We start from the raw sequence: 25,495 nt of genomic DNA, 5'->3' as shown, positions 1-25,495 counted from the left end.
TGGACAAAAATAAATAATTCCCTACAGTTATAACATGAACGCTGTTGCTTTCCTCTCTGCAAAATGCTGAAATGCTCTCACCAATTTTCTCCTTCATCATGTTGACTATCTAAAAAAAATATTTTACTTGAAAACAAAACTGTCTTGTGTTCTTATCATTCATTAAAACTCAGCCTAAAGCAAGCATGGGCATCACGTAAAACTATGCGATATTTTCTGAAAATAGAGTTACCTGTACTTTGGATGGATTATGCCGTAGATGATGGGGTTGTAGATGGCAGAGGCTTTAGCAATCACCGCAGGCACCGACTTAGAGTACGGAGTCAAAACGCTAGCATGGCTGAAACAGAAAGAAGGTGCAAATAAGCTCCATTTTGCCATAGTTTCACATTCACCTGACTATACGTTTAAAGCAAAGGAGGGCAATTATTTGTGACACTGATGAATTCTATTAAACACAATGGGAAAGCTGGCCCCAATATATTAAAAAAAAACTTTTCACTCTCGCAAGTCTGCATTTTGCTAAGTTGCAGGCTTATCTATGATAAAACCTGCAGCACTGTGTTACAATGACGTTGTGAGTACCTGTAGCAGACAATGTCAGCATCGGGAGTCCTTGTGAATCACAGGAAAAAGGAGGAGGAAATGTGAGTCGCCCGTCTCTGCTACTAAGAGGGAAATGTATCAATGGTTGGTGACCACTTCTCTAATGAAAGTTTACCAACTACCCGTTGTCAGTCTGTAACCAATCGCACAATGAAAGCTGTTCATAAGAGACATATCGTACTGTGTGAGTGGCAGCTGTGGGCATCCAAAGTACATAGTAGGGATTCCTGTCATTTTAGGTATGACAGCGTAGTGGCCTCACCAGCTTCTGCAAATTAAATTTAAACAATGAGATTAAATAACACAATAAACAAATAGAAAATATATAAGTGTACCTGCGTGTGTGTGTGTGTGTAAATATGTATTGGGTTTCACACGGTATGGGGCAATGGGTGAGCCCACTTCAGCCATTAACTCTCTTGCACTGTAAGTGGCAACATTTTGCCTGATCTCATGTGCTCATCCATATAAAAAGAAAACCACTTCAACGTCCTAGTTGGTGAGCCAAAACACCTCTTAGCCAATGTTTTTTTTTTTTCATTTGTTATCCCTTTTTTATTTTCTTAGCCATATTTTTATATCTGTCTTCGGGTAAAGTAATTAAAAAACAATACTACATTTTCTGTGCCTGATTGGGAGTCACGGTTTCCTGTGATGTGCAGTAGAATTAAAGAGTTTTATATACCTATTTAAGGTACACCTGTCTGCTAGGAAGCATACATACGGTTCGGTTAAAACACTATGGTGGTCATTCTGACCTCGGCGGTAAAAGGCGCCTACCGCTGGTCAGAAATCCTCCATAATTCCGCCGCGGTCGCGGTAACCCGCCACGGTCATTCTGACCCGCAGCAGCCAAACCTCCGAAAATCCGACAGCCACAACAGACCGCCAGACCAGCGGTCGGCGGAAAAGTGGAGGTGACCAAACCTCCACCGTCACGCCAACAGAAATACACCCATGCCATTACGATCCACGAATCCACGCGGCGGTCTTTCAAACGCGGTTTTCCATTGGCGGGACACACCGCCGTGGTCAGAATACACACAAACGAACAAAACTCAGCCACATTGGCCGATTTGAATTCCACACACCTGATACACATACACACACCACTCCCACACACACAATACAATATAAAACACACACCCACATCACCCACAAACCCCTACGACCAAAAATTCAGAAAGAAGCACTGAGAGACACATAAGCGATCACAGAATACCATCACACAGAGGCACACTACACCATCACCCACACAATATCCACACACAAAACAACACACACCACCACACTCAACACACTTAACTACACATACTCCACCCCACACATCATACACACCACTCCATGGCACCCCAAAGACACCCCCGCTTCTCAGACGAAGAACTCAGGGTCATGGTGGAGGAAATCGTTCGGGTAGAGCCCCAGCTCTTCGGCACACAGGTCCAATACACCAGCATTGCCCGGAGGACGGAGCTATGGCAGAGGATTGTCGACAGGGTCAACGCTGTGGGACAGCACCCCAGAAATCGGGAAGACATCAGGAAGCTATGGAACGACCTACGGGGGAAGGTGCGTTCCATGGTATCCAGACACAACATCGCCGTGAAGAAGACTGGCGGAGGACCCCCACCTCAACCCCCACAATTTACAACATGGGAGGAGGAAGTCTTGAACATCCTGCATCCTGACGGCCTCGCAGGAGTCGGCGGAGGAATGTATACTGGTAAGTTGAAGCTTCAATACTGCTTCCCCCCCACCTGCATGCCAAATCATACCCCAACCCTCACCCCCATCCTCGAACCCCACCCTCACCCCCACCCCCATCCTCACCCCCACCCTCACCCCCACCACCATCCTCACCCCCACCACCATCCTCACCCCCAGCACACCTATTCCCTGCCAATGTCTCACCATCACAACCCACACATCCCAAAACCTAGGCCTGCATGCGTCCACTAAGCATGGACACCCATCACCAAAGCATGCCCAATGCATATACACATCCCCCCCACAAGCCACCCTCACCAAAGCCCCCACACACGAATGCCAGCACTTGGGGACACGGGAACCCACAGATACACCCATATGCCACACATTGAAACTATAACCATACCTCTATACCCCTGCAGGACCCGACCGTCAACACACCGCCACGGAGGGCCCAGAATTCTCCACCCCCCCCACCCAAGAGGCCGTCAGCGATGACAGCAGCTCTGTCGACCTGGACACTGATGACCAGCCCGGACCATCGGGGACCTCTGGACAGTCGGTTCCCCTCACACAGGCACAGGCCACTACAGACCCAAACCCCTCTGGGAACACCAGCACAGCTCCCACCCAGCGGGCCCATGCCTCTGTCTCCAGGGCGCGTCAATCTGCGGTGTGTCTACCACTACAGGGCACCCAGGATAACCCACCACCCCAACAACAACAGGGACCTGGGGGCAGTGGTAGTGGGCACACCGGCCAGGGGGCAGAGGCCCAGGGAAACAGGGCAACTCGGAGGGCAGCTGTGCGACAGGGGGGGGGACGGGCCCAGGGAACCCACTCTCCACGAGGCCCTCACCACCATCATGGGAGCATACAACCGCTCCCAGGAGACGATGGCGACGGTACTGGCCCGGTTCCAGGAGATCCAGGTACTGCAGGAGGAACACTATCGGGGGTACAGGGAGGACATCAGAGCCCTCACCTCCACCCTGGTTACCATGGTAGGGCTGCTGCAGGACCTCATCAACACCAGGACGGACACTCAACAACAACAAAGGGCCCCTGCCACTAGCCTGGCCCAAGAACAGCCAACCACCTCCGCCGGCGCTAGTGGACAGGAGGCCCCCGCACAACAGCAGCCCACCAGACCCCCACCTCCTGCAGGAGAAGAACCACCCCGCAAGAGGGCCCTGAGATCTCGCAAGAAGACAGAGTAGGATGTCAAGACCCCCGCCAGCAAAGGATACCACCTGATGTCAGCCCACTGTCCCACATTGTCACCCTGTCCATCCTTGAACTGCCCATGCTCCATCTCTCCACAGGCCTCTGGACAATGCACCTGTGTGACTGTTACTCTGGACTCTGCCATGGACATTCCTTCACCATAGCCCCCACCCACTTGAAACCACCCATCCCATTTTGAGCACTGAAATAAACACCTATTTTGCACAAAACTATCTGGAGTCTGGCTGTGATTTCAAAATATTGTAATTGACATGACATTGCAAATATGTCCTTGTACATAGTGAAGTCAACAAACAGCTGCCACAAAGCTGTAGTCCATGGGGAAACGAAGCACAGGACTCGTAGTGGGGACCCCAGATCTGAAATAGGGAGGGAAAAGCCACAACTCAGTCATCATACACTGGGGCAAATAGACAGGCAGCAGAGATGCAGGAGAGTAGTTCACATTTACTAAATTATGTTTGAATTGTTACCTGTGTCCTATTGGAAGTACTGTTCAATGATTCTGTCCCTGTTGTCTGTTTCAGCACCGTCGTCTTCCTCCTCGTCACTCTCCACAGGTTCCACAGCTGCCACAACACCACCGTCTCGACCATCCTCCTGCAGGAAAGGCACCTGGCGGCGCAAAGCCAGGTTGTGAAGCATGCAGCAGGCCACGATGATGTGACACACCTTCTTAGGTGAGTACATTAGGAATCCCCCTGTCATATGCAGGCACCGAAACCTGGCCTTTAGGAGGCCAAAGGTGCGTTCGATCACCCTCCTAGTACGCCCATGGGCCTCATTGTACCGTTCCTCTGCCCTGGTCCGGGGATTCCTTACTGGGGTCAGTAGCCACGACAGGTTGGGGTACCCAGAGTCCCCCAATAGCCATACACGGTGTCTCTCTAGCTGTTCCATCACGTAAGGGATGCTGCTATTCCTCAGGATGTAGGCGTCATGCACTGACCCTGGGAATTTGGCATTTACATGCGAGATGTACTGGTCAGCCAAACACACCACCAGGATGTTCATGGAATGGTAACTTTTTCTGTTCCTGTACACCTGCTCCATGTCTCTTGGGGGAACCAAAGCCACATGGGTCCCATCAATGGCACCAATGACGTTGGGAATATGTCCAAGGGCGTAGAAATCACCCTTCACTGTAGCCAATTCGCCCACCTCAGGGAAAATGATGTAGCTCCTCACGTATTTCATCAGGGCAGACAACACTCTGGATAACACCTTCGAAAACATGGGCTGAGACATCCCAGAAGCAATTCCCACTGTTGTCTGAAATGACCCACTTGCCAAGAAATGGAGTACTGACAGGACCTGCACCAGAGGGGGAATCCCTGTGGGTTGGCGGATGGGGGACATCAGGTCGGGCTCCAGCTGGGCACACAGTTCATGTATAGTGGCACGGTCAAGCCGGTAGGTCAGGATAATGTGGCGTTCTTCCATTGTCGACAGGTCCACCAGCGGTCGGTACACGCGAGGATTCATCCGTCTCCTCGCCAAACCCAGCGGACGGTGCCTAGGAAGGACAACATGGAGCACAGAGTCAAGCAACCCATAGGTACGTACTCACAGCTTGCACAGTAAACGATTCTCTATGCAGTGAATGGCGTGTCTGAGTGGCTATGCAAGGCCTAGGCCTGTGTGACGCAGTTGAAATTGACCCATGTGGACCCTCGAAATGGCGGCTGCCTGACCTGTGAAGTGTGACAATGGGATGTGAGGTCAATGCGCTGGCGTGGCACACCGCGGCGGTCGGCGGTCGAAGACCGCGGCGCGAAGCCGCATTGGTTAACATTGAAGCCTATGGGTTTCAGGAGCCAATGGCGAAGGGCGCCGGCGGTGGCGGTACGCACCGCCGCGGGCGTGACCACCATTTTCTATCTACTTATTCACTCGCGACTTGAACTTTCACAGGAGAGGACCTATACTGCAAGTGTTGCTGTGACCTTGGTCTGGAAGGGACAATGGCTGCTGCGCCTGGGGAAAGGGCCCCTGCCTTCACTGGAGAAGAGTTGGAGAAACTTGTGGATGGGGTCCTCCCCCAGTATGCGCTACTCTACGGTCCTCCAGACCAACAAGTGAGTCTAATTCAATATGGATTTGGGGCCACTGGCTGGCTTGGGGGCCTGGCGGGGGGCCTGGCGGGGATGGGGGGCATGTTGGGCCTGGCGGGGGGCCTGGCGGGGGGCCTGGCGGGGATGGGGGGCATGTTGGGCCTGGCGGGGGGCCTGGCGGGGGGCCTGGTGGGGATGGGGGGCATGTTGGGCCTGCCGGGGGGCCTGGCGGGGATGGGGGGCATGTTGGGCCTGGCGGGGGGCCTGGCGGGGATGGGGGGCATGTTGGGCCTGGCGGGGGGCCTGGCGGGGATGGGGGGCATGTTGGGCCTGGCGGGGGGCCTGGCGGGGGGCCTGGCGGGGATGGGGGGCGTTGGGCCACTGGCAACGAAAATGCAGACAAACTTGAACGTGGTATTTCTCCCTCCCTGTACGTGTCACATAGGTCCGCGCCCATGAGAAGATCGGGATTTGGCGTGCCATCGCCAAGGAAGTCCGGACCCTGGGGGTCCACCATCGACGGGGCACCCACTGCCGCAAGAGGTGGGAGGACATCCGCCGCGGGACCAAGAAGACCGCCGAGTCTCTGCTGGGGATGGCCTCCCAACGTAGGCGGGGTGCCTGCCGTCAACTGACCCCCCTGATGTTCTGGATCCTGGCGGTGGCCTACCCTGATTTGGATGGGCGCGTGAGGGCAGCACAGCAGACACAAGGGGGTGAGTACAAGCATTATCTACTCTGTTGTCGCGCAGTGGAGGTGTCTGGGTGGGGGAGGAGGGCTGTGGGTCCCCCTAGGCCAGGGCGATATCTGTAGGCTGGGCCCCCCCGTAAGCCCCTGTGTCCCCAGCCACCACCCTCAGTAGTGTGTCAGTACAGCCATCCCTGGGCCGTGTCGTCCATGGGTGCAGTTGTCAACTCTAGGCGTGTAGGGCATGTTCCACGGAATGCGTAGCGGACCCCAAGTGCGCAACTTAGTGCAGGGGGCATCTGTGTCTGTCATGTCCGCTAACTGTACCGGTGATCCATGTACTCAAAATCTCTTTATTTCTCTCTCCCCCCCCCCTTTTTGTTTGTCTTTCTGTGCTTGTGTGCATCAGCATCATCAGGCGGAGGAGAAGTGGCATCGGGGCAGGAGGGAGCTGCATCTCACATGGCCCAGGAGGGCCATGCCACAGAGTCTGACTGGACCAGTGAGACGGAGGGCGAGGGGAGCTCCACAACGGGGACGACTGGACCCTGCAGCGACACGGACACGTCCTCGGAAGGGAGCTCCCTTGCGGGGGTGGCACCATCCGTGCCCCCCGCCATTACAGGTACAGCCTGTCTCGGGCAGGGCTGCAGGATGTCCTCTGGCCAACATGCCTCCTCCAGTGGCAGTGGAGTCTGTTATGGACTGTTTGGACTGTGGCTTTGCTCTCCCCAGGATGGCCCAGTGGGCAGGCCACCCACTGTATGGACTGTTTGGACTGTGGCTTTGCTCTCCCCAGGATGGCCCAGTGGGCAGGCCACCCACTGTATGGACTGTTTGGACTGTGGCTTTGCTCTACCCAGGATGGCCCAGTGGGCAGGCCACCCACTGTATGGACTGTTTGGACTGTGGCTTTGCTCTCCCCAGGATGGCCCAGTGGGCAGGCCACCCACTGTATGGACTGTTTGGACTGTGGCTTTGCTCTCCCCAGGATGGCCAATGGTCATGGAGTCCCCTCGTGGATCTGGCGTCGTGTACTCAAGTGGCTGAGGTGCCCCCCTTCCCTTCCCCCTGAGGTGCCTGTCCTTTTTTCTTTCTGATGCCCCTGCAGTGTTCTCTCCGTGGAGTTCTTGTCGTGGGACTGGGCCTTGCCCCTTTGCTCAGGACCCCTGTGGTCCACGGACAGTGGTTGGACTACATTTAGTAGCTGTATATATTTTGTACATAGTTTATTTATTTATTTGGATTACTGCTGTCCATTTTTCAATATATCTGCCCGTTTGAGATCTCTTCTTTTGCTCTTTGCATTATTTCGGAAGGGGGGGGTTTGTGGGTTGTGACAGTGATCTGTGGGAATGCATTGATGTGTGTGTTGTAGTGGGTGTGGGTGGGTGGGTGTGTGCCGGTAATCTTTTCCCTCCCCTGTGTCGTAGGTGCAGTACTCACCGATGTCTTCCGCGCCGCCGGGCGTGCTCCTGGTACAGGAGCAGGTATAGGAGTGCGGGGATGACCTGCAACTCGGGTTCCATACTGCCGGAATCTCGCGTGGAGTATGTGGAGGTAAGCGTTTTCCCGTTCGTAGTCTGTTTCCGCCGTGTTTTTATCGGCGGTGCTCCCGCCCCGGAAAAGGTGGCGGATTGGTGGGTCGTGATAGGGTGGGCGGTACATTGTCTGCCGCCTGGCTGTTGGCGGGGACCGCCGCGCTGTTTGTTTGTTCCGCCGTGGCGGGCGGAGTGTTAATGCGGCGGGCTGTGTTGGCGGTTCCCGCCAGGGTCAGAATTGCATATTTTGGACCGCCGGCCTGTTGGCGGGTTGGCCGCCGCTTTATCACCGACCGCCAGGGTCAGAATGAGGGCCTATGTTATGTTTTTGTTTAATATAATTATTTTGACTGCAACCATATGGGCACACGTCTTGGTTGCAGCATAAGTTCTTTATTTTTCTTCTCTTTATTTCCAGGGCATATGCTTTCAATGAAATGTAACTATGGCACCAGCTTGCAAGGTCAGATCTATTAGCTTTGCCATCTCTTGTTGCTATGTGCAGTCTTTGCTCCTTCAAAGAAAAGTCTACAGTGAAGACAACTTGCAAATATGTATGTAGAAATGTAGGTCTACTGTCATTTGCAGGCTTCCATCTCAACATTTGCAACTGTATTTGTAGAAGTAATCCTCCATCAGTGATAAGTAACAACATCTGAGATTCCTTGTGGATAGCTTTTTGGCATTGTGTGCACTAAAACATCTGGCACACTGCCAATAGTTGGCCAGGTCATATCACAGCCACCTTGCAGACACAGGCGGTCATTCTAACCTTGGCGGACGGCGGAGGCCGTCCGCCAAGGTACCGCCGTCAGAACACCGCACCGCGGTCGAAAGACCGCGGCGGTGATTCTGACATTTGCCCTGGGCTGGCGGGCGGCCGCCAAAAGGCCGCCCGCCAGCCCAGGGCAAATCAACCTTCCCACTAGGATGCCGGCTCAGAATTGAGCCGGCGGAGTGGGAAGGTGCGACGGGTGCAGTTGCACCCGTCGCGTATTTCAGTGTCTGCAAAGCAGACACTGAAATACTTTGCGGGCCCTCTTACGGGGGCCCCTGCAGTGCCCATGCCATTGGCATGGGCACTGCGGGGCCCCCAGGGGCCCCGCTGCACCCCCTACCACCATCCTGTTCATGGCGGGAGAGCCGCCATGAACAGGATGGCGGTAGAGCCGCCATGGAGGATTCAGACGGGCAGCGGAAAGTCGGCGGTACCCCGCCGGCTTTCCGCTTCTGGCCGCGGCTGTTCCGCCGCGGTCAGAATGCCCGGCGGAGCACCGCCAGCCTGTTGGCGGTGCTACCGCCAACCTCCGCCCTGGCGGTAATTACCGCCAGGGTGAGAATCAGCCCCACAGTCTTTTGATGAAATTAATTTGCAGTTTTACTGCTGTTCTTGGGGGCTGTCAGTGTGCACAATATAGGCTAATATTTACTCTCATATTTGCTGCTCATTGTCCTCCACTTTCAAGACTGAGCACACAAGTCGTACTTACGCAATTTACTTATTTATTTTATTATCTATTTATTTGCAGTTTTATAGAGTGCTGATTAGACTAGAATTAGGGCCTGAGTGGTTTATCTTAGAATGGATACAATACATAACCTAAGTTAGTTCATCACATTTATTTGATGATACCTTACTGGTTAAAATCACATTTATTTGATGATACTTTACTGGTTAAAATTAAGCAAAATTAACTAGTCCAAGTTCTGTTTCCTTTGCCAAAAAGCAAAAGCACTGGGATGTGGGTATACTGATATACTCAATTGCTAGTTGAGAAATGTCCATCATAATTGAGCCTCTGCCCAACCTGTTGACTGTCGCCAAGGGTCCAATAGAGTTGCGAGATAATATATGCACAGCTTCAGCATGCCAATGTAATGTCAAAACTACATTGCATGTTGATTTCTTTCCAAAGTCAGTTCAGGTTGTTTAATCAGGTAGCCATTTTTACTCCCAACATGCCCTCTGTCATTTGGTCCATGTGATAGTTTGTCAAAATAAACCACTGAGCAGGGTGTTGCCTCTCACCTCTCAACATGCCAGCTCCATGGGAGCTATGAGGTCATGGTTGCTGGCTCCCCAATCCAGTTCCATCACAGGGCACTGGTTCATATTATCAGGAGTACTTCTCTATCATGAGCTATGACTATACCTTGTTCCAAGGTCTCCATAGTGCCTCTGCACTGTGCACCACCACACTCACCTGTTGTATGGAGAAGCACAGATGCCACTCATCCCATGTAGGAATCCTGGTATTTGAGCAATCAATGTCCCTGGCTTCTCACCACTCTTCACCCAGGAGAGAGGGCTGATCCATCATCCACAGAGATTCTGCTCACCCATCTAACGGACATCTCATCCTACTTGGTAACAATATCGTCCTAGCAGACAGCTGTCATGTAAGTGTGGAAGTACAATAGGTAGACAGAGAGGCACTGGATACTGCCATCAAGGGAACTCCTGGTGTATGTTTCTTTAGTTTGTGTATGCAGGCAAAGCCTCTCCTGCTTTATCCTGGATTTTTTGACAAATGGCTTCATTTAGGGACACAGTACAATTCCCACCATTTAATGGGGTGTAATCCTGTACACAGGTGATGTATCTGGTATGAAGTGCATCATTGTTCCACTTTTCTGAGTTCTGCACTTCAGAATGGAAGATAACAGGAAAACAGCAAGTTTGTTTCCTGTTCCTAGGTGTGAATCTCTTTTTCTCCTCCTCTTTTCCTCTTTCTATGTGTACTGCATTCTGTAGCACACATAGAAAGGGGAAAACCCCTCCCGGGATTGTTTGTGTGCCTCCAGAGGAGAGGCCTAAAGAGGAGAAATATTTTTATTTCTCTTTGTTCTTACTCTTTCTATGTGTGCTGAATTCTGCAGCACAAACAAAAAGAGGAAAACGCCTCTCTTGTTTGAGCAGGAAGGAGGTCCTGCTGACAACACAGGCACCCTTTCACCATGGTGCAAGTGTGTATGCATTGGCGCTAGGGTGCCAAAATAGCACCAGCGCAGGGGGAAAAGACAGGAATGCACTGTATTTCATAAATACAGTTAATTCCTGCCCTTTCGCTTTGGCGTAGGGCAGTGCAGCAAGATGACTTGCTGCACTGCCCTATGCCAAATCTCTGTAAATGATGGCTCCAGGTTTGTATGAGGGATTTGGCATTATTCTGGACTAATCACTTAATCTGCCTTTCCCTAAATGTGTACAAAATGTATTTCTGTAATATCCACTTGATGTACACAATCTTTGAGAATGTCACCCAACCCCTTGTGTAATGTACAGTACTCCATTACGTCACAGCTAGGTTTGCTACCAATCCATTCAAGAGATTACCCACGCATCAGTTCCTGCATGCACACAGTGGCACTCAGGTCAACACCTGCCTAGTCTATGCTCTTTAAACCTGCCTTCTAGTGCACCAATTTAATTGCTTTCAGAAGTTCTAAAATATTAAATACATTTCTCTTTATAAATAAGCTCCTTTGCATTTTCCTCAAGATGCCAAATTATTGTAATTAGAACCCCTGACTGACCTTAGAAAGACGGACATGAAAGTCCCCAATACTGACTACATAATTAAATTACTGTCCAAATACCCAAAGTCTTTGCTTCATAATTGTCTTCCTGATGATCAATCCCACCTCGAAGTTAGTTGGATGTTGAGGTGGCCCCATTGTACTGCAGGCCTTAACCTAACTCCCACTCTGTATTAGGACTCTTTTCTAAACCAACTCTCTCAGGCAATCTCTTTCTGAGGCAGCCACTGTGCCTAGAGATGATTAAGGATTTGAGTTATGCCCCAATGGTAATGTACATAGGAAAGTGGATAATTATTTGGGGCAGGCAGTCATCCTCTTCAAGGAAACATAATACTAAACTTTACCGGGTGATCCCAAAAGTTACTCAATTATTCTGAGATCAATCCCCTTGTACATATGGCATAGAGCAGACAGGCTTCATTTAGCACAATGCGTATCGTATTTATGCAGTTAAAACAGTAATAAAGTAAAAATACAAAACAATAAAAATCAGTTTTAACTAAAAATTGCTCCAAAATGCACTAGGCAACAATGATAGTCAATGGCAATGGTAATCCAGGACATAGGCTCAATTTGATGGATAATGGTCAGAGGCAGCAAGCGAGTTCATGCCAGTTCAAGATGTTACCTTCTGACTTTATCTTTTTTATCAACTAAGAAGGGCTAGTCTGAAGATGTAGCTGACGAAATTGCATTAAAATCAGACTAATTTGCTGCAAGGTGCCTCTGATACTTTGGATTCTTGGAAGTCCAAACATGTTTAAGTCCCAGCTTTTCAGGGTTTCTTGAGCAGCTCTACTAGGTCACTTCTAAAGCTCCTGAGCATCAAGGGCAACACTTTAAGGCCAGGACTCATTCCAGCTGAGGCCAACAGCAGAATCCAGTCAAGGACCAGTTGGTGGTGATCATCTGGTTAGGTAAGGAAAAAAGTATCTTGCTGCATGTTGTGCCCCTGTAGAAATGCAGGATTTCAGGCAACTGGTCCTTAGAGTCCACTTTGTTCTCCTTAAAACAAGAGGGAGCAGTCCATTCCTTCAGGGCTCCAGTCAACTCCTGTTCTTCTGCAGCTCCAGTTTTCTGAGGAGTGTTCTTTGGGGGTGCCACATTTATGGTTTGTGCTGGACAGTGGGTGACTCACGGCCCTTCTCTAAACAATGGGGTAATGGTTCCTGGGTGGGATCCTACCCACTTTTTAAGCTATTGCTGTGTGCCCTACTACAAACAATCCCAAAGGCTCTTAATTCCTAAAATTCAAATCGGTGGAACCCTTCCTCCCTTTTTCAGAGCCCTTGTATTTACCCAGAAGTGGGCAGAGAAATGAACAGTCCTCTCCCCTGTGTCAAAGCCAAACTGGTTCTGGGGATAGCTTCCCCCCCACTAGCTTTGCAGCCAGCCTAGCTGGATTGGACCTGTGGAACAAGCATTTGTCCTTCCTCAGGTCTCCCTGACATTTAGGTATGAACGGGTGGCCAGGCTTCACTTATGTCTCTTGCAACACAAAGAAGGTCTCCTACCACAACTGTCCGTCTTGAGCTGATGGAGATTACATGCCCTGTACATAGTCCTACCTGCCACCAGGCCTAAACTGTTGTTCTGTTTTGGGAATTGTTTTCCCATCTCATTATGGTCAAGCATTGGCTGTGCATGTGCTGTCAGACCAATGCAAATTAGCCTCTAAGCGTAACAAGCAGTGAAAAGATAGCTTTCTAAAAGTTGCTTTTTCTAAATATTTATTAAAACTATAACTGCACCAATGAAGTGGATTTAATTAAATACATGAACAGTCTTTGAATAACTATTCTAGTAGTTGCCTGCCAAAAGTTACAGATAAAAGTTTATAATATGTACTTTGGCATATTCTAGGACCCAGCTACACCCATGCCAGTAAAAGTAGCTTTTGTGGGCTAGTTACTTGAGGAACATGACAACTTTAATTCTGTGTGTGTCTCACTTTTAAATACCTGGTTTCCTAACTTATATGCACCAATGTGTACTTTTGGATACCTTATTGTTTTCCTACGTGTTAAACAAGCTTTTTTACAGCAGATCTGTTGCAATCAGGTTACACATAGAAGGTCTGAAAGCATGTTTTAGATGCCAGTCCTGTAGGTGGCACAATAAGTGCTGCAATCCACAAGTGGCACTTAACTTCCAGGCCCTGTTAGCATGTTCTACACCCTATACTATGGGATTCACAGACTAGTTAAACATATCAATAAGGGATACACCAATGTAACCATGTTTAAAGAAGGAGCACAGGGATTCTTTCCTGTTTAGCAGGGGTAAAGTGCACAATCTTCTAACTCCAGCATACATTGGATCTAGTAAAAGGCAAAACATCTGGGTTGCGAATTTAGAGAAAGCTAATTTCCTGCAATCTAAAATTCTCTATCTTCTGGAGGATATATTGATTCCAAAAGGCAATCCACTTTTGCAATTTCCGCCACTTTAGAGATAATGTGATAAAGGAAATTTGATCAGGGGATTCACCTCTAGATTTAGCCCTTCTTTCAGAAATCAGATTATCAGATAGCTCTCCTCTACTACGTAGGTGTAAAGAAAGCCAAAAATCTATTTTGCTTGAAGTTGTGTCCAATTGAGTGAATGCTTATTCCACATTTTGGACAACAAACAATGTATAAATGCTGAACCAATGCAAGGTTACCTGCCATATTACCATGATTATACCACTTCCCCAAGTCATTTATTTCCTTCCTTTGACCAACATCTTACATCAAGCCTGAATAAGTTATGAGTTTTCCAAGGATGTGATCATTATGGTGCAGGACAGACACCGAAGTTGAATTGTAGGACGGACTGGTCTAGAGCAGTGGTCTTCAAATTTATTAATTCCACACCGCCCCAGTGCATTTTTCACAATTATTTTATTACTTTGGCAATGTTTAAATATATGTAGAGCCATTTAAACATTGCAGTTAATTTTTGTTACTGTTTTAATAATGCTATCAACTACATGATGCCAAGTATACTATTCTGGTCAGGCAGCCCTTACTAACGTGAAAAAGTATTCACAGTGTGATTATTAGAAGTGGGGGTGGAGTGGGGGTTATGAAGAGTACTTGGAGTCCCTTCCTCTTTGACACATACTCCTAGCTTGGATATATATGATAACTCATGTTAGTGATGTCCCACTACAGAGCATTTTACTGCAGTTCATTTTTTCATCTTAAAACAAAGCCCTGTTATCAGCATAATTCTTCTTTTGGCCAGAGCCTGGTGACCTCGTTGGGATCACTTGAGGACCCGAAAGGGGCCCCACCCCCCAGCTTGAAGACCACTGGTCTAGAGTGACTTAATTCAACTCTCCCGCCTGCTGACAGTAGATACAATTCTGGGAATCATTTTTTATTGGAACCTCTATTTCATCTTGAAAATGAAATCAGTCATCAGAAGAACTATTTATTACTTTTACCCCTCCATATAGTTCTTCCACACCTTCAACACAACTATCAAACAGACAAAATATGTACTCTGTTTATGACTTTTGGGGATTGCTACAAGGTTGTCTAAACAGGTATTCCCAAAAAGTACATTTGCAGACAGGAAAGTGTGCAAAATTAGACACCCAGAATGAGCTTGTCTTTATATACAGGTGACCTTGCTAATCTTGGATTCTGGTAAATTGCAGGATCACTCTCAGGATACTCGGGGCTAGATTTCTTGACATTTGTGCTGCACCAAAAAAATGCTAAGGTCTGCAAATGAGAAGAAGTTGTGCAGCATCAGATTCACAGTGCTTTGTGTGGCAGTGAGGACACTTGCCACGTTAATGGAAAGCATTTTGCATGGAACATTATTTGCGTCATGATAAACAAAGTTGCAAAATCCTCAGAATGCAAAGAAATGTGCTTCAGTGCATGTTCAACTGGTTGTTCAGACTTAGTGGGGGTTAAGTGTTCTGTAGCCGTGGAGCTCTTCATTCCAATGAATAGCTCCCCTAGCAAAGGATCAATATTTTAACAACAGTTTAACAGCAACCTATGACAGAATTTGGTGAACCATTTCAGCTATTGAGGATTATAGAGGGATTATGGTGCATTGTTCTGAATTTAATTTTCTTATATACTTGTTGGATGATGGTCCTGATGAAGGAGAATGATAATACCTAACAGTGCCAAAACATTGTTGATTCTGTCTGTTATGGGTGAGGAATACTTTGTGAAAGTTGTATATTTTCTCTATGATAATCTAATAATAATCTAATATGAAGGAAACCATGTTGTGAGTAATATCACCCTCGGCTTATAATTAGCTCAAAGACAAACTGTTTTTGGAAATAAAAGTATCTTTGTATTTTTCTAGTTGTGTGTGGACCTAAATGAATTGTAGTTTAGGTTACGTTTTCCTGTAATATCTACGACTTCCCCCCTCATATTCTTAAATTGAGCAAACCTCTAAAGGCCTTTAGTTAGCATCCATTTGCAGGATGTAAGCAATACCTCAGTGATTGGGTCTCATAGGGCTGGAAATTGTCTAGGTTTACTTGTATTTCCTTCTGGAAGGTGCCTTGGCAGTTATGAATGAACTATTCCCATGAGAATCATGATTTGCTTAAGAAAGGCTTTGCTTTAGAGAGTCGCATTCGCCAAAACAGTCAATGGTTTGGAATGCTACACACAGGGTTTGCCAGTGCTAAAACTGTGCAAGCATTTCTCACATCAAATATTGGTGTGTATGACAAAATGCTGTAAGGGACCAAAGGTGTGCCCAGACGTAGGTTCCTCAATTGTGCCTCAGGACTCAAGCTATAGCTCACTGTAGCCTGAGGTTGCTTCTGTTCTCTTGTGCATGGGGCCCTGCCAGAAAGTTCAGGATGGACTGTTCCCCCGAGAACCAGGGTATTAATTTTCATAAGACAGTGTGTTGTAATCAAATGACACCAGGAACAACGATGTCCTTAAGCAAGTAACCTTTATTGGAGCACTCACACGCTCCTAACGAACAAAACGCTTCTGATCGTAAGCCGACAGAAAACGTTCCATTCACAAGATTCTAAAATCTAAATTCACTATTACACATCTCCTTCTTTTCAAACAAACAAGATGAAATAAACAAGTGAATAAAACCAAACAAATAAAAAATAAAAACTGCCTTAAACTTTGTAATATACGTTCTTAAAACCTCGTAATATAATTTTTTTTTTTTTTTTTTTTTAAACCCTAAATAAAAGTTGTCTAATACATTAAGTAATCATTGTATTTGTTTGGCAATTTTTTATGTCTGCTGGCCCTGACACCAAACTCATTCATATTAACATTTGAAGAACTATATTCTTCACGATGACCCAACAAAGTATTGTCGGTATAACCTGTTCTACTGTTTGAATAAGCCTTGAATGATTCACACCCAAAATCAGGATCAGATAGATGACTTAACTTGTGACAGCCTTCAAAGTTTACACGTGCTAATCTGGAACAATGCCACCATGAACCATTACTCAACATAGCTGAAGACCTCCCAACCCTAATAACTTTCCAAGGTTTTGAATACTTTGATTGTCCCTTTCTGTCACGCTCCTAACGAACAAAACGCTTCTGATCGTAAGCCGACAGAAAACGTTCCATTCACAAGATTCTAAAATCTAAATTCACTATTACACAGTGCTATGTCTACAGTGACACACTGGGTGAAAAACAATTGGTTGAAATGCCAACCATAGTGATTACCAGTATTTATGTCTATCAATAGCATTCCTCCCACAATTTCTTTTACTGTCGAAGTTGTCACACAGCATATGAATCATATTTCAGCTATGCATTTTACGCGCCTTGTAAATGGATAGGAACAATGGGATGGTCATATGTGAGGGATAACCGACCTTCATATCTCTATTCACATTTGCTGGCAGTGAACGTTTTAATTTCAACAGCAACTTAAGTCCCTTTATGAGACAATCGCTACTATTTTGCTACATTTTGTTTTGATGCAGGGGACGATGTTTCTCTTATCAAGAATCAATCATTAAACATACAGTAACATCAATCCAATCAAGGGCCAAATCTGAAATCTTTCATCCATGAGTGGGTGTAACTTGTTCTGGGAAATTCAGAAGTAAGTCAAAAGTAAGTCTGGAGTAAGTCACACGTGTGCACAGATTTTTTCTAGTTATAGATAACATCTCAATGCAAATTAGAAGCATCTTTATAGAATACCTTATCTGACCTATGCTGTGTATCAGAGGAATTACATGCACTTTAAATAGAGGGTGGCATCAGCGACAATCACTCTGCGTAATGTGCTGTGCATAGCCCTAGGATATAATGCATTTATATGCCAGTTTGCTATTCTCCAAAGAGCTTGCTGTATAGACTCAAGTCTAGATTTACCTTCATGCCTGCTTGGCTTATTAGTTAGCCGAGGAGTCAAATACTGAATCACTGTACAGAACAGATCCATGCAGTAGGAAGAAGTGCGCTAAGAAATTCATGGGTAAGTAGAAGTATCGACACACTGCACTTAAACCTGAAGCTGAATGGAACAGTGGAATAGTTATTAAAAGTAAACCATAGAAATGGGCAATGTGAAAGTTTTAAAAAATCATTCCCGGGTCCTTAGCTAGACGTGTTCTCCTCTCCACAGCACTCAGCAGAACGTGGCATTTCATCATGAATAAACAGTGTGTCTCTCGAAGGCATAACAACTGAGAGTCATGGCTTGTAGCCCGATCTCCTACTCTGTTGGAGGATAGGAGCTCACTTCTCACAACATCAATCAACCTTTTTATTGAACCTTCCTTTTGACAACAAAAAACAAGCAATTTTCAAGGTTAACTAAATCGTTAAAGTAGACACCAAAACCTGTTGCTGACCAATTATGGATGCTGAAAGAATGGTTTATCTATATTGCACTTACCCTGCCCATGCAATCAGAGTGACACATGCATAAGGGGACCATGACAGCACATATACAACGATGACCACAAAGGCGATTTTGGCCAATTTCCACTCGCTCTTTAGAGTTGAGCTGATGAAGGATTTGCGTCCATATCCTCCCATCTTCTGAACATTCCTGATTGATAACAAATGAGAGAAAATAAGCACAATACTTAACAATGCTTAGTGTGTTCAGAAGAATACAAGTATTTTTGAAATTACAAATCTCCCATAGTGCTCATTTTAGTAGGATTTCATCATTACCCACAAGAACCCAAGAGGATGAATTGTACTGGTTTGACGTAAAAGTAATTGAGAGTTACATGCAGTGTACAAAGATGTAACAACGCATTTCCAATATGGGGAGAGCTGTGCATAGATTGATGCGTCAGTTTCAGTGGGGTTAGGACAAGGGAAACCAGGGGCGGCTCCTCCGCAATGACGGAGGAGTGACGCCCCTCTGGCTAAGAACCAGCAGCAGAAAGATAAAACAGTAGTTCAATATTGTTTTATTTTTCTGTTGCTGGCTCAGTCAGCATGTGAAGGGAGAGGTGAGACTGGTCCATGGGGACATTGGAGGGGGGATGAGGAAAGGAGTGCAGTAAGTGCGCATGTGTGTACGGCCGGCTGTCTTAAGTCGGCCAAACACACATGCGCACTTTGGTTTCTCCAGCCCAACTGGTTATACAGCTGGGCTGGAGAAACTGCACGGGCCCCAGGATTGTGTATGAGCAGCAGTCTGAGCCACTCAGGCCAATCCTGAAGCTGCTTTCATGCAAGGTTTAAGATGAAAGCAGCACAAGGATTGCTGGGGTTGCTGTTCTGGTGTCCCGGTGAATGCTGGGACACCAGAATAGGAAAGGAACAACAGGCGAGGTGGCAGGAGACGGCAGTGGCGGGAACAGTAAGTCTTTAAAAAAAAAAAAATGATGCAGCACATATAGAAAGAGGAAATAACAAGGAGAAATAAAGATATTTTTCCTCATTACGCCTCACCTGGGGAGTGTATGTTTTTGACGCATTCTCAGGTTTACCAGTAATGATAAATCTTGAAATGCACCAAAATCCATGGGTGAATGCGTGGGAACACCCACGATCTATCTATGAAACGTGTTCCCAGGACAGAGATTTGCAGTTACTCTACATTTATCAAGTCAGGCAAGGCGATACAAGGTGTCCTTGCATGACTTGAAAAAATCTAACTTAAGAGTTGCACTCTACTGCATGGCACAAGAGTGACAAAACTAATATTTCCCTTTGTCTTCATGGTATTGAAAGCATAGACTGCGGACACAGACTTGTTGTCCTTTTCATATTGCTGATCTGCACCTTTCATATATTTGGAGGAATCAAACTTTTACACTAATATGCAGATGGGACCCTAAAACGTGTTTGGGAATTGTGGTGATATTTAGAAATGTTTGCATTTGTCTAAGATCCTACCTTGCGTCCACATTTCAAATTCGCCCTGATAACACTGAAGAACTCTTCCAGATGAAACTTGTTGACTGTATCGGCGGTGTTCATTGACTACATTACAAGATAACTGAATCTTAAATATGGCACACAACAAATTTATTGTTGAAAAATATTAAGACATGCTATTTGTGTTTTTTGTGGAACTTCATTGTATGAATTTATTGTGACTGTTATGGAATTTTATGTTAAAATCTATAATATGTAGAATATGTAGAATTGAATGGAAGAACGTGGATGTGCTAAATTTATGTGATTTTCTTTTTGTATCCTAATAAATAAAAAAACAACTTAAACAAATGTGAATCAATGTAGTAAATTCAGGCTATGAGATGAGTGGCCTGCAAAAGTAATAAGTCAAAAATTATCCTTACTGGGGACAAACTACCCCATTGTAGTGCTTGGCTCTCATAGGGTCGCAAGGCAGAGCCTTCCAAGGCCTACTCAGGGGAGGTGGTGTGCGGTAGTAACCACCATATGCCGGCACAGACAAATATCAATCAATAAATGATCATCCAGTCAGTACTTTTTCTTTAGAAAAAGGAGAAGTACATTTATTAGACATATACACACTACTAAATACTATGCAGTATTTTGCACATATATACATTGGTAGATGATAAACAACACAGCTGACATTACATAATCACTTTTAACCCCCTAACACACAAACATATCAAGTAAGTCGATAGGGTTGGTCAAAGGTTCAAGATCCACAAACCATATGTTAAAACATAATTTTCCAATCATCAATAATAAAAATTACATGTAAATGCACCTATTAATCTTAATAAAGCATATGTAACATGATCAATAACTATTGGCACATTCTTGTAATAATAAAGCCTTTTAAAATGAATCATGAAAGTGCAACCATACCACCCGCCCCTAGAGAGCTTCACAAGTTGACTACATTACCATGCAACTAATGACTTAGCAGCTTATTTACAAACCCCTTGCACTCCCTGAACATCACTTTTTGTGGGAGAAATAAGCCCCTTAGTCCCTATAGAGTGCTTCACTCACTACATGTAGCTTTTTTTATAGACTTTTAGGCCACTATAGCTGCAACAATACAGTCAGTCCCTAGAGAGCACAACACTCCCCACAGTAGAGACAAAGCTCCAGCCTGGGGAATCCTTCCAAACATTTGGAAATTTCCAGAGGGGTTCTGGGGCTGAGGACCTTGCAAACATAGTGTGAGTAACTAAAAAAAGTAATTGAGGGGAGCTGCAGTACACTACCGCCCCACACACTTCCTGCAGTTAATTGGTGGTGTTTCTGCTATCCTGGGACAACCATAAGTAGAAAGTACATGTTTAAATTGAAGAGCCCCGCTGGCCATTATGGGCACACCTCTGGGAACACTAAATATTTGAGTAGTGGCACTCTCACTGTGCCACCTAGAGAGCTGCATAACATTTCCTTTTGATTTTGTTAATTTTGTGCAGAGGGTGCTTGGTTACACCTAAGCACACCACGTGTCTTCTGCTAGGGGCAGCCCAGGGAGCCCACCCTTAACTGTGCCTGCCGCCTCCCTGCATGGGCAGCATCTCCTCTTTTCCCAGTGTGAGCTGCCAGCTCTTCTCTTCTGCAGCCCACTCTCCCCAGACATGGGTGGGGGGAGCAGGCCAGGTCCATCGCTCATGGGGGGGCAGAGCGGCATTCCTCTTGACCTCCTTTGCTTTAGGGGGCCAGCGATGGGGTCCCTGTCCCCTTGCTGATCAGGACAGACCTGTTGATGAGGTTCCCAGGCCAGGAGAGGGTCCAGGAAGTGGGATCCCCACACCACCCCTACTTGGGGAAAATGAATAAATGAATTCTGCTCCAATCCCTGAGTCCAGGAGCTCCCAGAGGGTAAGAGATGGGCTGACGGTGGAGCCCCACACACTTCACAGCTGGAAGAAAGTTCAAAGGTTGCCAAACTTTAACATGCCATTACTTTGACCCAGCTGGGCTGATTGTGATGACTCTGTGCTCATTTGACTTCTGGTGGTAAGTTCTAGCTATACGAAAGGCAGTTACAGCAAACCTCCTCACCTCCAAAATGGTGCAGTCCTCAGGGACCTGGCTGTCCTGACTCCCTGCACCAGCCTTCCTCCTGGTCTTGTTTTTAGGGCACAGAAGTCGAGAGCTTTCCGCTCAACTGGCCCTCAGGTGGCTTAAGGGGGCCAGCCTCATTCACCGTTGGGGAGATACACTGGTTCTGAGGTCAACTGGGCAGAATGCTTAGTCATTTGATGGCATTAGGGGGTTCTTACTTCCTGCTGTCCATGGGAGCCCCAGGGTCCAGCAGTGAAGTACAGATAAATCATCAGACTTGAGAGAATCTCCCTCTTGTGCAAGAGATTTTAAAGAGGAATGGAAGGATCCAGAAGCCAGGCACCCCTGGCCAATCTTAGCATGCTATGTCACCTCTTCACCGCCTCCCAACCTTCCTGCACAGAATGCCGGGACACTTCAAGATGGCATCATCCAGGAGTCACCAGTCACATCTACTCTGGGGGCCGCACTAGATTTTCAAAGGATAGCCCCCGCTCGTCTCCTGTGTTCAGTGAGCTTGGGCAGGTTTATCCCTGGTACAGTGTGACTGATGATTAATTGAGGTAGATCAAAGCACTCCCTTGGCTAGAGATTTGGCTCTATAGCTGAGAGTATTGTGTCCTCTAGAGGCTGATGGATGGTTACAATTATTTAGGCCTGAAACTGTATACAAAGGTACATGTAATGAAGTACCCTCTAGGGCCTAGGTCCATGGCTTCATGCAAATGTAGACAGCATATAGGGGGTCATTCCGACCCCGGCGGGCGGCGGGTGCCGCCCGCCGGGTGGAAACCGCCCAAACACCGCCCCGCGTCACATGACCGCGGGGGGCATTCCGACTTTCCCGCTGGGCCGGCGGGCGATCTGCAAAAGATCGCCCGCTGGCCCAGCGGGAAAGCCCCAGCAAAGATGAAGCCGGCTCCGAATGGAGCCGGCGGATTTGCTGCGGTGCGACTGGTGCAGTGGCACCCGTCGCGATTTTCAGTGTCTGCCAAGCAGACACTGAAAATCTTGCTGGGGCCCTGTTAGGGGGGCCCTGCACTGCCCATGCCAGTGGCATGGGCAGTGCAGGGTCCCCCAGGGGCCCCACGACACCGGTTCCCGCCAGCCTCTAGGAACAGGCTGGCGGGAAGGGGGTCGGAATCCCCATGGCGGCGCTGCTTGTAGCGCCGCCATGGGGGATTCCTTTGGCCAGGGGAAAACCGTCGGGAAACCGCCGGTTTCCCTTTTCTGACCGCGGCTTTACCGCCGCAGTCAGAATTGGCCAGGAAGCACCGCCAGCCTGTTGGCGGTGCTTCCGTGGTCGTTGGCCCTGGCAGTCAATGACCGCCAGGGTCAGAATGACCCCCTTAGTGTTCTCTAGTGCAGTGGTTCCCAATCTTTTGACTTCTGTAGACTCCCACTTTATCATTACTAGAACCCCGGGACCCCCACTGAATCATTATTGGAAACAGGGGACCCCCGCCTCACCCCTCCGCCACGACTAATTCATTACTGGAAGCTGGGACCCCGGCCTAAACATTGTCAATGATTTGAAACACAAAATAAAATACTCATAAACTACAGAAACAAGCATTCATCAAACACATACACAAATGTTAACACATTTACTTAATTTGCAAGTGAATATAAATAAATAAATAAAAAAATCATTTTAATAGGAAAGTTAGAGCTTTTCTAAATTTAGTTGAAGCCACACAATTTAATTTTGAGCCTCCAATTTGAAATTCCTTGACATTTACTATATGTTTTAAAATGTTCAGTTGTACATTTAGCCACTTTATCTAAGTACATTTTATTAATCAGTTAATATTATTTAGTTTTTTAAGCAATCACGGACCCCAAGATGAGGCTTCACAGACCCCTAGGGGTCCCCGATCACAGGGGCTGTGAACCACTGCTCTACGGGGCCGTTTCTATGATTGCAAACTCCTGGTTTAAGAGTCTACAAAAAGGCTCTATTTTCACAATAATGTGACAATGATTATTGATCATTGTGCATATGCTTTATTAGCAATAATAAGTGCATTTAGAAATGATCTTCATCACTGATGATTACACTTTCATAGTTCATTTTAAAAGGCTTTATTATTACAATATTGTGGCAATGGTTATTGATCATGGTGCATATGCTTTATTAACAATAAGTGAATTTAAACATAATTTCTATTAATAATGATTGCATTTAAGTACAACATGTTGTTTTTTAAAAAGGGATTTGTGGATCTTGAACCTTTGCCCAAGCTTTAGGGGGCAAAGGTGAGTATAAAATGTCATCTGTGGTGTTTTCCAATGTATATATTTGCAAAAGACTGCATATTAATTATTAGTGTGTGATTATTCTTTTTCTAAAGAAAAAAGTACTGAGTGTTATTATTGCATTTCATCTAAAGTAATTACGAGCCTAGACCTCCTCCCCTGAGTAGGCATTGGACTGCTCTGCATCACTATCCAGGGAGAGTCAAGCACTAAAATGGGGTGCTTGCCTCCTGGTAAGGAGAACTGTGGACCTATTACTTGTGCAGAGCCATAACCTAATAGCCCTAATTTCCTACATTGGTGTTCAGCACTGGGATAACAGTATCTAGTTCTGGGATGCATTGATAACATTTGATAAGTTCAGTTTGGTGCACATTACCTTGCATTAATGTGCAAATATCAGAGCGCAAGGCTCCGAAAGCCGTTTCAAAGGTTTGGTTGGGTGAACTCTGGATGTGGGAGGGAGAGCCCATGCACACATTTCATGTGAAAGCATTGATTGTTGGCAAATGTATTGACTGTTGCTCATATTTATGGGCTTTTGACATAGGGCAATACAGCAAGTCACCTTGCTTTGCTGCCCTGCATCAGAGGGAAAGGACAGGACTGCGCCGTATTCAAGCAATATGGCATATTCCTGTCCTTTCACACAGCCCTGGCGCTGTTTTGGGAGCCTAGCGCCAATGCAAGCACCCTTGCGTCGTGGTGCAAGGTTGTCTGTGTTGTAGACAGGATTGTTTTTGTGCAGGAAGGGTCCACAGTAAAAAGTCCAAAACTGGTTGATTTCTAAAAGCATATAATAGGTGTGTACTGAACTGGCATAACCCAATTGCAACAATCATGTTTTTATCATTCATCAACCATGTATATAACATTCATTGAATAATGTGATTGTGTGCTTCAGACATTTTGAGCCTTGTATGCCTTTGGAAGGAAACAGTAGACCAGGAAAAATTGTGAGGCAGGAGCATCACCCATGTCATTTGCCCTTTCAGTGGTCTAAATTCTTGAACGTACCTTGCATACTTGCATATTAGGGGGCTAATTTAGAGTTTGGAGGACTGTTTACTCTAGCTCAAATGTGACAGATATCCTGTCCCCCTCATTACAAGTGCCTTAGGATATAATGCACTTGTAGTAAGGCAGACAGGATAGCCATTACCTTTGTTTATGGAGTAACCCGATCACTCAACTCTCAATCAGGCCCTATATATGTGATCTGCCAATCATTCTGAGCAGTAGATCAATGTTATGCTGAAATCATCACATTTTCACCATTATTATGTATATTAGGTGTATTGTCTTCTTTAAAAAACACATAATGCACCTTTAATTATACCAGTACTACTATCATGCAGGCCTATTGTGTTCCTTCAAAGTAGTCACAGCCAAAACTACAAAAGACACAAAACTAGTGGGCAGATTATTTGGGTTCCA

At 46.6% G+C, this 25,495-nt stretch overlaps 1 protein-coding gene across 1 annotated transcript in view; it reads right to left on the bottom strand.

The window, feature by feature from the left end:
• The window catches only part of LOC138299638 (melanopsin-like), a 1,463,603-nt gene that overhangs the window by 406,127 nt on the left and 1,031,981 nt on the right, over positions 1-25,495 (bottom strand). Inside the window, exons 6-7 of the mRNA XM_069238089.1 lie at positions 18,261-18,416; positions 233-340 (exon numbers count right to left, since the gene is read on the bottom strand). Of these exons, the coding sequence (XP_069094190.1) occupies positions 233-340; positions 18,261-18,416 (264 nt within the window). The remainder of the gene's footprint in view (positions 1-232; positions 341-18,260; positions 18,417-25,495) is intronic.

Source organism: Pleurodeles waltl, chromosome 1_2, assembly GCF_031143425.1.
Source record: "Pleurodeles waltl isolate 20211129_DDA chromosome 1_2, aPleWal1.hap1.20221129, whole genome shotgun sequence".
NCBI classification, from domain to species: Eukaryota; Metazoa; Chordata; class Amphibia; order Caudata; family Salamandridae; genus Pleurodeles; species Pleurodeles waltl.
This window is presented reverse-complemented; position numbering and strand designations above follow the sequence as displayed.